Source organism: Oncorhynchus nerka, linkage group LG20 (assembly GCF_034236695.1).
Source record: "Oncorhynchus nerka isolate Pitt River linkage group LG20, Oner_Uvic_2.0, whole genome shotgun sequence".
NCBI classification, from domain to species: Eukaryota; Metazoa; Chordata; class Actinopteri; order Salmoniformes; family Salmonidae; genus Oncorhynchus; species Oncorhynchus nerka.
This window is the reverse complement of record NC_088415.1, coordinates 54,648,743-54,663,325: the sequence shown is the minus strand read 5'-3', so window position 1 is coordinate 54,663,325 and position 14,583 is coordinate 54,648,743. Positions and strand designations below refer to the sequence as shown.

Here is a 14,583-nt window from a genome sequence, read left to right as displayed (position 1 = left end):
CTACCTAAAAATGTATGAACGCGTTACATTAGTATGTGACGTACGTTCATATTAAGGTCCTGATTGGTCAACACATTTATTTGACAAGTCAAATAGTGTTAAATAGTACATTTTTTGACACGTAAAGGCCCAAACGGCATACCATAGAAATCGTAGTTGAGAATGAAACTGAACAAATTAACAAGGAAACGGCACGGTAAGTAAGTTAAATAAATAGGTTTTGATTATGTTTTACTGGCAATGGGGACACACGTAAATGCCTACAAAATAAGTTTTTGGTCAGTGTGGTGTGCGTGTGTGTAAAGTTTATTTAACTTGGCAAGTCATTTAGAGAACAAATTCTTATTTACAATGACTGCCTGCCCCGGCCAAACCCGGACGGGACTCCCAATCACGGCTGGATGTGATACAGCCTGGATTCGAACCAGAGACTGTAGTAACGCCTCTTGCGCTGAGATGCAGTGCCTTAGACCGCTGCGTCCATGTGTGTGTGTGTGTTAACTATTTAACTGTACTAGAATGCTTAAAAGGCCATGATTTTTTTTATATCCGTTTTTTTTATATCAGTTTTTTTATATCATATTTTTTTGGCAAGGAAAATATCGGATATCTGTATCAGCCAAAAATGTCATAATGGTGCATCACTAGTAAGTAGCCTAAACATATTCATGTTATATTGAGCTGGGTGACTGGAATATGAATGACAGTCATCAAATATGCTGTAATATTAAAAAATAATCATCCTCCCTCATCTTAAGGCACCGACTGCCACTGCTTGAATTCAGACATTGATTTATGTGGGATGTGTCTACCTCCTGGTTATATTTCATATATATTATATTTAATTTAGCAAAGATATAAAGTTTTTGACCTGACAAAGATTTTCCTCATCAGAAATGATGAGAAAAATAATTTGTCTGTGAGTGTTCAAATCAGTTGGATCGGGTATACAATTCAGCTGAAAATATAAGAACAGACTATTTTTGTCCGTCAGGCCAACAGGAACTTGATCCAGACAGAGACTAGAGGGAAACAAGCCAGAACTCCAGTGGTTCCATCCATAGTTAGACCCATTGCAAAGGTAGGCCTATCAGCTCCCACCATAACCACCACACTACTGCATCCCTTACACACTGCTGGCATAAACTTGTACTGGCAGAGAGGTTCCATAGAGAGACATGGCCAGTAAATCTCAATGTTTCCTATCTCATTGAAATTGTATCTTTTTCTGCATGGTTACACGGGTAATATCAGGAACCAAATGTTATGGCCAGAAACGGCAGTCGCAAGAGGACACAGGCAGAGCACATAAAGGTACATGCACACGCACAGATTTTGACAATGATATGTCATGTTCCTCTGCCTTAGTTTGAACCTTCTCAGGTCTTTAGTCTCAAACCACTGTCTCTTCATCAGGGCTCAACAGAAATGGACATTTCACCGATTAAGGCCTCTGATCCCCGAGAAGATGAGACCGACTTCAAGCAGGTATGTTCGGTGCTTCTGGTTTCATTGAAGAGAAATGTCATAGTATAAAACCATGTTTGCTACAGGTCTCTCTTATAAAATACATTTGATCTCAATTAGAATATCCTGTATGAATAAAGGTTGAATACAAATGCTTCACTCTCTTTATCATGGATATCTTTTTTTAGGACAAATTTGGGGGTCTTGGTGGAATGTTTCAGAAATTACAAAAAGAGCCAACCCCTACCTTTACAGTGAGTGGACAGAGCATTGTCTGGCTATCTTTGTAGTGGTGTATGCAGAAACATCTGTCAGTTAGTTGGCACACCAATCACCTATGTTTTCCGTATGATTGATCTCATAGTTTCTCTTCTCTCTCAGAGCTACATGACAGATAATGAGACGCCTGAAGAGCCCACCCCAGAAAAGGAGCAGTCCTCTGAGAACACCAAGAAGAGGCTGAGTCAGGCCAAACAAGTGTGTGTGGGAGAGGAGAGCGATATCTATAGACTACTAAACATATGCGATTGCATTAGAGAAACAATGAGAGACAAAGTTTGTTATGAAATAGTGGACGATTTTCAACATATATCACTCTTTCAGGACAAAGGAGGACTGATGGGAGGAATGTTCCAGAAAGCAACTAAAGACAAACTCTCTTCTCCTTCACTGACGGTAACATTTTCTTATTTTCTACTCTTGTTTATCTGTTGTTAACTTTGCTGTTTGGGTGCTCTACTACAACTATGATTTTGAAGTGCTTACAAGGTGTCATTGTTTTCATTGGTCCTAGGTCAGTACAGTAAGTAGTGATCCCAATGACAAACAAGAACAGACAGCTGAAAGCACTCCTGTATGTATCATGATAGGATGATACAAACAAACAAAAAAGATTTAAGCCTGGTTATTTTGTCATCCTGAAATATGCAAATAAGTCTAACTGTAATTCATGTATCTCCTCTATTGTTCTGGAGAAGGGGGGTTGTTCAGTGGAATCCAAATACCCCCCCAAAACTGCTGGAGAAGGGACACCTGCACACGTGTGTAGCATATGTAGTACTCTTTTTTTTGTACTGGAATACACATTTTCTGTTCCAGGACAATCTCTCAGTTCACAGTGAGCTTTTAGCCAGCAACAACAGTCTCTCTGACAACAACAACATCAAAGTAAGCTGGTTTAAGGAAGTTAAACTCTGCTCATTTGATCCCGCTGATAACTTCATGGTGGCGTTCTGTGTAAACGGTCCCTCTGTGTGTTTCAGGAGAAGGGAGGCATCTTCAGTGGAATGTTCAAGAAGTCTACCAAACCTGTGGAAGAACCACCTCAAACAGAAGAGGTAAAGTAATACGGTATACTATTTACCTGTTGTAAATTATGTATAAGATTTCTGTTCTCTTGACAAATCTTAAACTCTTAATGGCAATTTTATGTTGCCATTAAATTTGATTTAATATCAAGCAAATAGATTAATAATTCATTTGTTCACATATTGTCACTGTGCAGGTAACATAATTTGATGAAAAAAAGTATACCCAAACTCTCTTCAGCCCAGCTTAAACAAAAAAGGGAATCAGGTGCTCAACTGAAGGGCTTGAAAATCCCCCAAAACATTCCTTACCCCGGGACACTTCAACTGGTGACTATCCAGGACAATAAAGAAAAATGATCACTCAGTTTTTGCATAAATCTGATAGATTTATTGACGGGACAAACGAACAATAGGCTTATGTTTCTGCATGGATCACCTTCATCAGAGCATAACATCATTTCGTCTTTGTGTTGCCTGTCATTGTCATACAGGACCAGCAGTCACTACACAGTGAGCTCTCAGCCAGCAATGACAGTCTCTCTGACAACAACAACTCTAAGGTGAGGCAGAGTTGAGTACTATATTCATGTGCGCAGTAAGAGGGTTATGACTAAAGTATTACGGATATTATCATAGAAATAGTTGACAACCTGATTATGTTCTGATGCCATTAGGCAAAAGGAGGACTTTTCAGTGGAATCCTCAAAAAATCCCCCAAAGCTCCTCGAGAGGGCACACTTGCAGAGGTGAGCGTTCTGGAGATCAACACGTGACTCAAAATATTATTTCCGACCTACTTGTAAATATGCTGACTTGTATAGAAAATGTACCCCATAGCAAATGTTATTATGCATTCTCACTGGCTGAACAGATATCTTGATCTGTTTCTCAACCAGGCATTACACGGTGAACATTCAGGCAGCAATGACAGTCTTTCTAAAAACAACAGTAAAGTGAGTAAGGTTTGACAGTTCTTCACATCTGCTGAAGTGTTCTTCACAAATAGCTTCCATTGTTTATTGGAAACGATTGGGTTCCAGGAGAAAGGAGGCATATTCAGTGGAATGTTCATCAAATCCCCCAAGCCTGCTGCTGATGCTTCTCAACCTGTGGTAATATAGCGAAGTCAAGTGTTTGGCTTGGACCAGTCTTACATTTTCTATTTGTTCAGCTTATTCTATGCGTACACACTACTGGTAGCTAGTTACGTAAGCGGTGTCTGCTCACATTACAACACACTTGTGAGTCCAAAAACAACAATGTGTGTACAAAACAAGTGAACTAAACTAGAAGGGGTATCTTAAATTGGAGCACTGTTGTTTAAGTAACTCTTCCCCGTCATGTCTCAGGACAAGGGGTCATTACAGGGTGAGCACTCAGCCATCAATGACTGTCTGGCTGACAACAGCAACCCAAATCAAATCAAATTTGATTTGTCACATGCAGATGTTAATGCGAGTGTAGCGAAATGCTTGTGCTTCTAGTTCCGACAATGCAGTAATAACCAACAAGTAATCTAGCTAACAATTCCAAAACTACTACCTTATAGACACAAGTGTAAAGGGATAAAGAATATGTACATAAAGATATATGAATGAGTGATGGTACAGAGCGGCATAGGAAAGATACAGTAGATGGTATTGAGTACAGTATATACATATGAGATGAGTATGTAAACAAAGTGGCATAGTTAAAGTGGCTAGTGATACATGTATTACATAAATATGCAGTAGATGATATAGAATACAGTATATACGTATACATATGAGATGAATAATGTAGGGTATGTAAACATTATATTAGGTAGCATTGTTTAAAGTGGCTAGTGATATATTTTACATCATTTCCCATCAATTCCCATTATTAAAGTGGCTGGAGTTGAGTCAGTGTGTTGGCAGCAGCCACTCAATGTTAGTGGTGGCTGTTTAACAGTCTGATGGCCTTGAAATAGAAGCTGTTTTTCAGTCTCTCGGTCCCAGCTTTGATGCACCTGTACTGACCTCGCCTTCTGGATGATAGCGGGGTGAACAGGCAGTGGCTCGGGTGGTTGTTGTCCTTGATGATCTTTATGGCCTTCCTGTGACATCGGGTGGTGTCCTGGAGGGCAGGTAGTTTGCCCCCGGTGATTGCGTTGTGCAGACCTCACTACCCTCTGGAGAGCCTTTACGGTTGTGGGCGGAGCAGTTGCCGTACCAGGCGGTGATACAGCCTGACAGGATGCTCTCGATTGTGCATCTGTAGAAGTTTGTGAGTACTTTTGGTGACAAGCTGAATTTCTTCAGCCTCCTGAGTTTGATCTTCACGATGCTGTCTGTGTGGGTGGACCAATTCAGTTTGTCTGTGATGTGTACGCCGAGGAACTTAAAACTTACTACCATCTCCACTACTGTTCCATCGATGTGGATAGGGGGGTGTTCCCTCTGCTGTTTCCTGAAGTCCACAATCATCTCCTTAGTTTTGTTGACGTTGAGTGTGAGGTTATTTTCCTGACACCACACTCCGAGGGCCCTCACCTCCTCCCTGTAGGCCGTCTCGTCGTTGTTGGTAATCAAGCCTACCACTGTTGTGTCGTCCGCAAACTTGATGATTTAGTTGGAGGTGTGCGTGGCCACGCAGTCGTGGGTGAACAGGGAGTACAGGAGAGGGCTCAGAACGCACCCTTGTGGGGCCCCAGTGTTGAGGATCAGCGGGGTGGAAATGTTGTTGCCTACCCTCACCACCTGGAGGCCGGCCCCTCAGGAAGTCCAGTACCCAGTTGCACAGGGCAAGGTCGAGACCCAGGGTCTCAAGCTTGATGACGAGCTTGGAGGGCACTATGATGTTGAATGCCGAGCTGTAGTCGATGAACAGCATTCTCACATAGGTATTCCTCTTGTCCAGATGGGTTAGGGCAGTGTGCAGTGTGTTTGAGATTGCATCGTCTGTGCACCTATTTGGGCGGTAAGCAAATTGGAGTGGGTCTAGGGTGTCAGGTAGGGTGGAGGTGATATGGTCCTTGACTAGTCTCTCAAAGCACTTCATGATGACGGAAGTGAGTGCTACGGGGCGGTAGTCGTTTAGCTCAGTTACCTTAGCTTTCTTGGGAACAGGAACAATGGTGGCCCTCTTGAAGCATGTGGGAACAACAGACTGGGATAGGGATTGATTGAATATGTCCGTAAACACACCAGCCAGCTGGTCTGCGCATGCTCTGAGGGCGCGGCTGGGGATGCCGTCTGGGCCTGCAGCCTTGCGAGGGTTGACACGTTTAAATGTTTTCCTCACGTCGGCTGCAGTGAAGGAGTGTCCGCATGTTTTGGTTGCGGGCCGTGTCCGTGGCACTGTATTGTCCTCAAAGTGGGCAAAAAAAGTTATTTAGTCTGCCTGGGAGCAAGACATCCTGGTACGTGATGGGGCTGGTTTTCTTTTTGTAATCCGTGATTGACTGTAGACCCTGCCACATACCTCTTGTGTCTGAGCCGTTGAATTGAGATTCTACTTTGTCTCTATACCGACGCTTAGCTTGTTTGATTGCCTTGCGGAGGGAATAGCTACACTGTTTGTATTCGGTCATGTTTCCGGTCACCTTGCCCTGATTAAAAGCAGTGGTTCGCACTTTCAGTTTCACGGGAATGCTGCCATCAATCCACGGTTTCTGGTGAGGCAGAGTTACTGCATTTAGAATTTGAGAAAACCACTTATTCAAATGGAAATTCAAATGACACTGTCTTCTTCTATCAGGGAAAAAAGGGGCTATTCAGTGGAATCCTTAAAAAGACCCCCAAATCATCTGGAGATGAAACACCTGCGCAAGTGAGATCAAACATGCCTGTTTGCTTCAGTTACTTACTGTAAGAGTTTGTTCATTTTCTAACTACAGAACTGTGTTCTGTTCCAGGACAATCTTGCAACATGCAGTGAGCTCTCAGTCAGCAACAACAGCCTTTCTGATACCAACAACACCACGGTGAGGAGGTTTGGTGGAGTATTATCTTCAGACAATACTATGTATCCAGATAACAGTATATGTCAACACAGTAAAACTTTTAAAAAATCTAATCTAAACAGTCTTTTTGTATTTCAGGAGAAAGGAAGTTTATTCAGTGGAATGTTCAAGAAATCTCCTATTCCTGCCGATGAAGGCTCTCAACAAGAAGAGGTATCTAGAGATGACTATATTGGCTCTTAATTTGACGTGGACTAATGATATTTATGAGTCTATTGTTATTAACCGTCGTTAATTGTTCTAGTAACACTTAATAGCCTCATAGGACAAGCGGTCATTACCAAGTGAGCTCTCAGCCAGTAATGACAGTCTCTCTGACAACAACACTATTAAGGTGAATAGATGTCCAGATTCCTGGAGCAAGATATTACTACTATCACTTGTGTGTTTCAGGAGAGAGGTAAATTCAGTGGAATGTTCCAAAAATCACCTAAACCTGCCGATGAAGGCTGTCAACCAGAAGAGGTAACTACATTAGGTCTTAATTTGACCATGACTAGTCGGTCATATTTATAACTTTTGGCTAGTGTCATAGTAACACTCGATTGTCTCATAGGACAAGCGGTCCTTACACAGTGAGCTCTCAGCCAGTAATGACAGTCTCTCTGACAACAGCAACCCTAAGGTGAGACTGAACTGCACCTCAGCCACGCTCAAGGTACTAAACGATATCATAACCGCCATCGATAAAAGACAGTACTGTGCAGCCATCTTCATCGACCTTGCCAAGGCTTTCGACTCTGTCAATCACCATATTCTTATCGGCAGACTCAGTAGCCTCGGTTTTTCGGATGACTGCCTTGCCTGGTTCACCAACTACTTTGCAGACAGAGTTCAGTGTGTCAAATGGGTGGGCATGCTGTCCGGTCCTCTGGCAGTCTTTATGGGGGTGCCACAGGGTTCAATCCTCGGGCCGACTCTTTTCTCTGTATATATCAATGATGTTGCTCTTGCTGCGGGCGATTCCCTGATCCACCTTTACGCAGACGACACCATTCTATATACTTCCGACCCGTCCTTGGACACTGTGCTATCTAACCTCTAAACGAGCTTCAATGCCATACAACACTCCTTCCGTGGCCTCCAACTGCTCTTAAACGCTAGTAAAACCAAATGCATGCTTTTCAACCGTTCGCTGCCTGCACCCGCACGCCTGACCAGCATATCACCACCCTGGATGGTTCCGACCTTGAATATGTGGACATCTATAAGTACCTAGGTGTCTGGCTAGACTGTAAACTCTCCTTCCAGACTCATATCAAACATCTCCAATTGAAAATCAAATCTAGAGTCGGCTTTCTATTCCGCAACAAAGCCTCCTTCACTCACGCCGCCAAACTTACCCTAGTAAAACTGACTATCCTACCGATCCTCGACTTCGGCGATGTCATCTACAAAATTGCTTCCAACACTCTACTCAGCAAACTGGATGCAGTTTATCACAGTGCCATCTGTTTTGTCACTAAAGCACCTTATACCACCCACCACTGCGACCTGTATGCTCTAGTCGGCTGGCCCTCGCTACATATTTGTCGCCAGACCCACTGGCTCCAGGTCATCTACAAGTCCATGCTAGGTAAAGCTCCGCCTTATCTCAGTTCACTGGTCACGATGGCAACACCCATCCGTAGCACGCGCTCCAGCAGGTGTATCTCACTGCTCATCCCTAAAGCCAACACCTCATTTGGCCGCCTTTCGTTCCAGTTCTCTGCTGCCTGTGACTGGAATTGCAATTGCAACTTGGAGACTTTTATCTCCCTCACCAACTTCAAACATCTGCTATCTGAGCAGCTAACCGATCGCTGCAGCTGTACATAGTCTATCGGTAAATAGCCCACCCATTTTTACCTACCTCATCCCCATACTGTTTTTATTTATTTACTTTTCTGCTCTTTTGCACACCAATATCTCTACCTGTACATGACCATCTGATCATTTATCACTCCAGTGTTAATCTGCAAAATTGTAATTATTCGCCTACCTCCTCATGCCTTTTGCACACAATGTATATAGACTCCCTTTTTTCTACTGTGTTATTGACTTGTTAATTGTTTACTCCATGTGTAACTCTGTGTTGTCTGTTCACACTGCAATGCTTTATCTTGGCCAGGTCGCAGTTGCAAATGAGAACTTGTTCTCAACTAGCCTACCTGGTTAAATAAAGGTGTAATAATTGTTTAATTTTTTTTAACTTGATATCCAGGTGACATGATTTCAGTTGCTCTTTCTAAACTGCATCTGTATGTTTCAGGGTAAAGGTATATTCAGTGGAATGTTCCAAAAGGCTCCTAAAACAGCTGAAGCCTCGCAACCAGAAGAGGTAAACATGTTAGTCCTAAGAATCATTTCTATTCAATCTCTATGGTATATACAGTGCATTCTGACCCCTTCACCTTTTCCACATTTTGTTACGTTACAGCCTTATTCTAAAATAGATTCTTTAAAAATGAATCGTCATCAATTTACACACAATACCCCATAATGACAAAGCGAAAACAGGCGTATGACATTTTTGCAAATGTATTCAAAATAAAAAACAGAAATACCTTATTTACATAAGTATTCAGACCCTTTGCTATGAGATTCAAAATTGAGATCAGGGGCATCATTGTTTCCATTGATCATCCTTGAGATGTTTCTACAACTAGATTGGAGTCCACCTGTGGTAAATTCAAATGACTGGACATGATTTGGAAAGGCACACACCTCTCTATATAAGGTCCCACAGTTGACAGTGCATGTCAGAGCAAAAACCAAGCCATGAGGTCGAAGGAATTATCCGTAGAGCTCCGAGACAGGATTGTGTCGAGGCACAGATTTGGGGAAGATTACCAAAACATTTCTGCCACATTGAAGGTCCTCAAGAACACAGTAGCCTCCATCATTCTTAAAAATTGATCTAATTTGGAACCACCAAGACTCTTCCTAGAGCTGGTCACCCGGCCAAACTGAGCAATCGGTGGAGAAGGACCTTGGTCAGGGAGGTGACCAAGAACCCAATGTTCACTCAGACAGAGCTACAGAGTTCCTATGTGGAGATGGGAGAACCTTCCAGAAGGTCAACCATCTCTGCAGCACTCCACCAATCACGCCTTTATGGTAGAGTATCCAGACGGAAGCCACTCCTCAGTAAAAGGCACATGACAGCCCGCTTCGAGTTTACAAAAAATACACAAAGGTATCTCAGACCATGAAAAACAAGATTATCTGGTCTGATGAAACCAAGATTGAAATCTTTGGTCTAAATGCCAAGCGTCACGTCTGGAGGAAACCTGGCACCATCCCTACGGTGAAGAATGGTGGTGGCAGCATCATGCTGTGGGGATGTTTTTCAGTTTCAGGCATTAGGAGACTTGTCAGGATTGAAGGAAAAGTGAATGGAGCAAAGTGCAGAGAGATCCTTGATGAAAACCAGCTCCAGCGCGCTCAGGACCTCAGATTGGTGGCGAAGGTTCACCTTCCAACAGGACAACGACCTTAAGCACACAGCCAAGACAAAGCAGGAGTGGCTTCGGGACAAGTCTCTGAATGCCCTTGAGTGACCCAGCCAGAGCCCGGACTTGAACCCGATTGAACATCTCTGGAGAGACCTGAAAATAGCTGTGCAGCAACACTCCCTATCCAACCTGACAGAGCTTGAGAGATATTTTATTGATTTATTTAGCCTTTATTTAACTAGGCAAGCCAGTTAAGAACGGCCTACCCTGGCGAAGCCCGGACGAAGCTGGGCCAGTTGTGTGCCGCTCTATGGGACTCCCAATCGCGGCTGGTTGTGATACAGCCTGCAATTGAATCAGGTCTGTAGTGACGCCTGTACCACTGAGATGCAGTGCCTTAGAACGCTGCGCCACTCGGGGGCTCTGCAGAGAAGAATGGGAGAAACTCCCCAAATAGGATACACATGGTACTGGCAGGTTCCTTCTCGACAAGCTACAACAATAAAAAATAATCAAACGTACGATTATGAACATGAAGTAAATGGCTCAGTAGATCATAATAAACATTTTTGCATATGTATAATACAGGGATGCACAATTTATAGTACAATATTTACACATGTATCAGGGAAGGGGGGATTGGGGGGCAAGTGTTTAAATTGTGCAATATTAGCAATAGTAAATAAGAGTCTGGTAGCAGCAGTTGTGATGTGTGTGTAGCATGAATGTATATGTGTACATGAGTGAGTGCATGTGTGCGGAGAGTCAGTACAGGTGATCAGTCATTTTGAAGTATTCAACAGTCTGATGGCTTGTAGATAGAAACAGTTTCTGAGCCTGTTGGTGCCAGACCTCATGCTCCGATACCGTCTGCTCGACAGTAAGTGAGTGAACAGCTCATGGCTGCGGGACTTCCTCAGGCACCATTTCAAGTAGATGTCCTGGATGGATGGGAGCACAGTCCCAGTGATGTACTGGGCCGTCTTCAACAGGGCCTTGCGGTAGGGCCTTGCGGTCGTGGATGGAGTACCAGGCCGTGATGCAACCGGTCAGGACGCTCTCGATGGTGCAGCGGTACTATTTGGGAGGACCCGGGGTGGCATGCCAAATTTATTCAGCCGCCTTAGGAAGTAGACACGTTGTCGCGCCCTCTTGACAAGTGTGGTGATGTTGTTGATCCATGTCAAGTCCTCGATGATGTGGACGCAGAGGATCTTCAACTGCTGACTCTCTCTACTGCAGTCCCGTTGATGTGGATCGGGGCGTGTTCCCCCTCCTCTGCTTCAACTCCTTTGTTTTGCTGACATTGAGGGAGAGGTTGTTGTCCTGGCACCACAATGCCAGTTCACCTACCTCCTCCCTACAGACTGACTCATGGTTTTTGTTGTTGCCGATCCTCACAGCCTGTGGTCTGCCTGTCAGGAAGTAGAGGATCCAGTTGCAGAGGATGGTGTCCAGGACCAGGGCTCTGATCTTGGACGGAACAATAGTGTCGAATGCTGAACTGTAGTCAATGAACAGCATTCTCACATAGGTGTTCCTCTTGTCCAGATGTGTTAGGGTTGTGTGAATGGCGATGGAAATGGCATCTTCCGTGGCTCTGTTGGAGCGGTAGGCAAATTGGAGTGGATCCAGTGTGGCTGGCATGTTGGCATTGATGTGGGCAATGACCAGCGTCTCAAATCACTTCATGGTGACAGGGGTTAGTGCGACTGGGCGACAGTCATTTGGGCATGTTGTAGTGGGCAGTAATATTTCACATGTGTCTATATGATATTATAAATACCTCACAATCAACTCGTAATATGACTACGCAATTATACTATTAAAATGTTTATCTAACTCCTGGGCCACCATTTACTGTAGTGGGCGGTAATATTTGATATTTGAATATACAGTATATGACATACATTACATGCGACTCGTAATAATACTAAGCAATTGGCCCATTCAAATGTTTATCTGACTGCATAAAGATTAGCAAAATGCAAGAGACAATGGTTGAGTTACAGCAATACGCAATGAAGAAACGTCTGAGAACAGAATTCTAAATACAAGTGTATTGTAGCTTAAGTTACAAGACATTAACAAGCATTACTAGGCATTATTCTAAGCATGGTCAGAGAGAGAGAGAAATCATAACCTGAACGGCCATGCCCCAAAAGTCCATGGGGTGGAGAGAGAGAAAATAGTGAGTCTCACCACAGCAGTTCAGGATTAAAAAAAAAGGAACATTTTATAAGCATCTAAGTTATTTAGATTCAAAAACGGAGTTGTTGACCAATAGAATTACTGTAAAGTTCATCTCCAATCAGATATCAGACCTACATGATGTAACGTCTGTATCTCAGAGGTGACACAATGGAGGGTTGGGAGAGATAATACAGAGAATGCTGAATTCCTAAGACAACACAGGAAATGATTGCATACAGTTGATAAGAAGAGTCACTTTGGATGCTGCCCTACAATGTGTCCTTGGTTTTCTTGGTCGCTGGAATGATGATGGTATCCTTGAAGCAAGTGGGGACTACAGCCTGGGACAAGGACAGGTTGAATATGTCTGATCAGCGAACACACTAGCCTCATTTATACCTGGTGCTAACATGCTGCCTTTGTCCTCATCTTATCCACATTCTGATAGTGCACATCGCATCTACACGTCAGTAAAATATGTATTTTATTTGTCCACAGTGTCATTATTTTGACCAAATATCCTGGTCCCTGCCTGTATGCCAATTGTTTGACAGATATTCTTTCAAAATAATATTTATTTTAAGACATTGATGCTTTAAGTCAATGGCATCACCTGTCCATGATTTTAGAGGGCGGGATAATGACGATTTAAATAGTTTCACTGTCCAAACCTGCCTACACTTCTAAGATATCCAAATAGAATGCGTGTCTGACTACCTCTGGAGGTGGGTAGAAAGATCTGATCACAATGAGTCTTTTTATCATCTACACTTGCCCAAAAATGTGGGCACTATCTAAATGTGGAGAAGATCAGAACAAAGGACGTATGTTAGAACCAGGTATAAATGGGGCTTCTGAGGACATGGCCAGGAATTTTTGTTGGGGTATGTCCAGATTGTTATTGTGGGTACAACATCCTCAACACATTACCTAATGAATCCTGTGACTGACTATGTATATTTGTCAGTGTTGATGGATGAGTTCTGGTTGGATGAATCTTTGAACATATTCCAATCAGTATTCTCAAAACACTCCTGCAGCATTGAGTCTGCCTCTTCTGTCCAGGCCCTCACTATTCTCTGTGTTAGTGGCTCCCTCTTGAGTTTCTGTAGGAACAGAGAGACGTGATCTGATTGGCCGAAGTGGGGCTGGGGGACGGTTTTGTATGTATCGCGGATGTTTGTGTACAAATGGTCCAGCACATTGTTTCCTCTCATCAAATCAAATTATATTGGTCACATACACATATTTAGCTAATGTTATTGCGGGTGTAGTGAAATGCTTGTGTTCCTAGCTCCAACAGCACAGTAGTATCTAACAATTCACAACAATACACACAAATCTAAAAGTAAAAGAATGGAATTAAGAAATATATAAATATTAGATTGAGCAATGTCAGAGAGGCACCTTTACTGACCTCGCCCTCTGGATGGCAGCGGGGTAAACAGGCCGTGGCTTGGGTGGTTGATGTTCTTGATGATCTTCTTGGCCTTCCTGTGACATCGGGTGCTGTAGATGTCCTGGAGGGCAGGTAGTTTGCCCCCGGTGATGCATTGGGCAGACCACACCATCCTCTGGAGAGCCCTTCGGTTGTGGGCGGTGCAGTTGCCGTATCAGGCGGTGATAAAAAGGGCCAAGCCAAATTCTCAGCCTCCTGAGGTTGAAGAGGTGCTGTTGCACCTTCTTCACCACACGGTCTGTGTGGATGGACCATTTCTGATCATTATTGATGTGTACGCCGAGGAACTTGAAGCTTTCTACCTTCTCCACTGCGGTCCCGTCGATGTGGATAGGGGAGTGCTCCCTCTGCTGTTTCCTGAAGTCCACGATCAGCTCCTTTGTTTTGTTGACGTTGAGTGAGAGGTTATTTTCCTGGTTATTAACCCTCATGGGGCAGGATACACGTAGGCAGAGTTGTGGAGTCTGACTCGAGTCACAAATTTGATGAATTGAGGCTCGACTTGATTGAAAATAAATTCATTTGAGACTTCACTTGGACTCGGGACTCGACTTGAGACTGATGACTTGAAATTATCTGGCCAGGTTTTGTCATGTTTTGTCATTCATTCTATGGCACAGAGCCTCTGGATTACTCTCCACGAAGCCAAAGACAGTAGCTGCACCACCGGCCTTGCAAAAAAACATGCACAAGGATAGGGAAACGCACACTCTGCCCAATGACTGGACCAGC

General features: G+C 43.5%; 1 protein-coding gene and 1 long non-coding RNA gene across 2 annotated transcripts in view; one reads left to right on the top strand and one right to left on the bottom strand.

The window, feature by feature from the left end:
• The window catches only part of LOC115102792 (uncharacterized), a 32,593-nt gene that overhangs the window by 7,922 nt on the left and 10,088 nt on the right, over positions 1-14,583 (top strand). The window contains exons 4-21 of the mRNA XM_029623089.2: positions 995-1,081; positions 1,255-1,314; positions 1,417-1,488; positions 1,656-1,721; positions 1,849-1,944; positions 2,071-2,142; positions 2,566-2,634; positions 2,730-2,804; positions 3,269-3,337; positions 3,452-3,523; positions 3,674-3,730; positions 3,818-3,889; positions 6,498-6,569; positions 6,655-6,723; positions 6,841-6,915; positions 7,156-7,227; positions 7,319-7,387; positions 9,014-9,082. Coding sequence (XP_029478949.2) covers positions 995-1,081; positions 1,255-1,314; positions 1,417-1,488; positions 1,656-1,721; positions 1,849-1,944; positions 2,071-2,142; positions 2,566-2,634; positions 2,730-2,804; positions 3,269-3,337; positions 3,452-3,523; positions 3,674-3,730; positions 3,818-3,889; positions 6,498-6,569; positions 6,655-6,723; positions 6,841-6,915; positions 7,156-7,227; positions 7,319-7,387; positions 9,014-9,082 — 1,293 coding nt within the window. The remainder of the gene's footprint in view (positions 1-994; positions 1,082-1,254; positions 1,315-1,416; positions 1,489-1,655; positions 1,722-1,848; positions 1,945-2,070; positions 2,143-2,565; positions 2,635-2,729; positions 2,805-3,268; positions 3,338-3,451; positions 3,524-3,673; positions 3,731-3,817; positions 3,890-6,497; positions 6,570-6,654; positions 6,724-6,840; positions 6,916-7,155; positions 7,228-7,318; positions 7,388-9,013; positions 9,083-14,583) is intronic.
• On the bottom strand, positions 12,145-14,562 carry LOC115102794 (uncharacterized). The gene is made up of 2 exons (XR_003859485.2): positions 13,810-14,562; positions 12,145-13,498 (listed from the first exon to the last, which is right to left on the bottom strand). It is a non-coding gene; the product is annotated as an uncharacterized LOC115102794 (long non-coding RNA).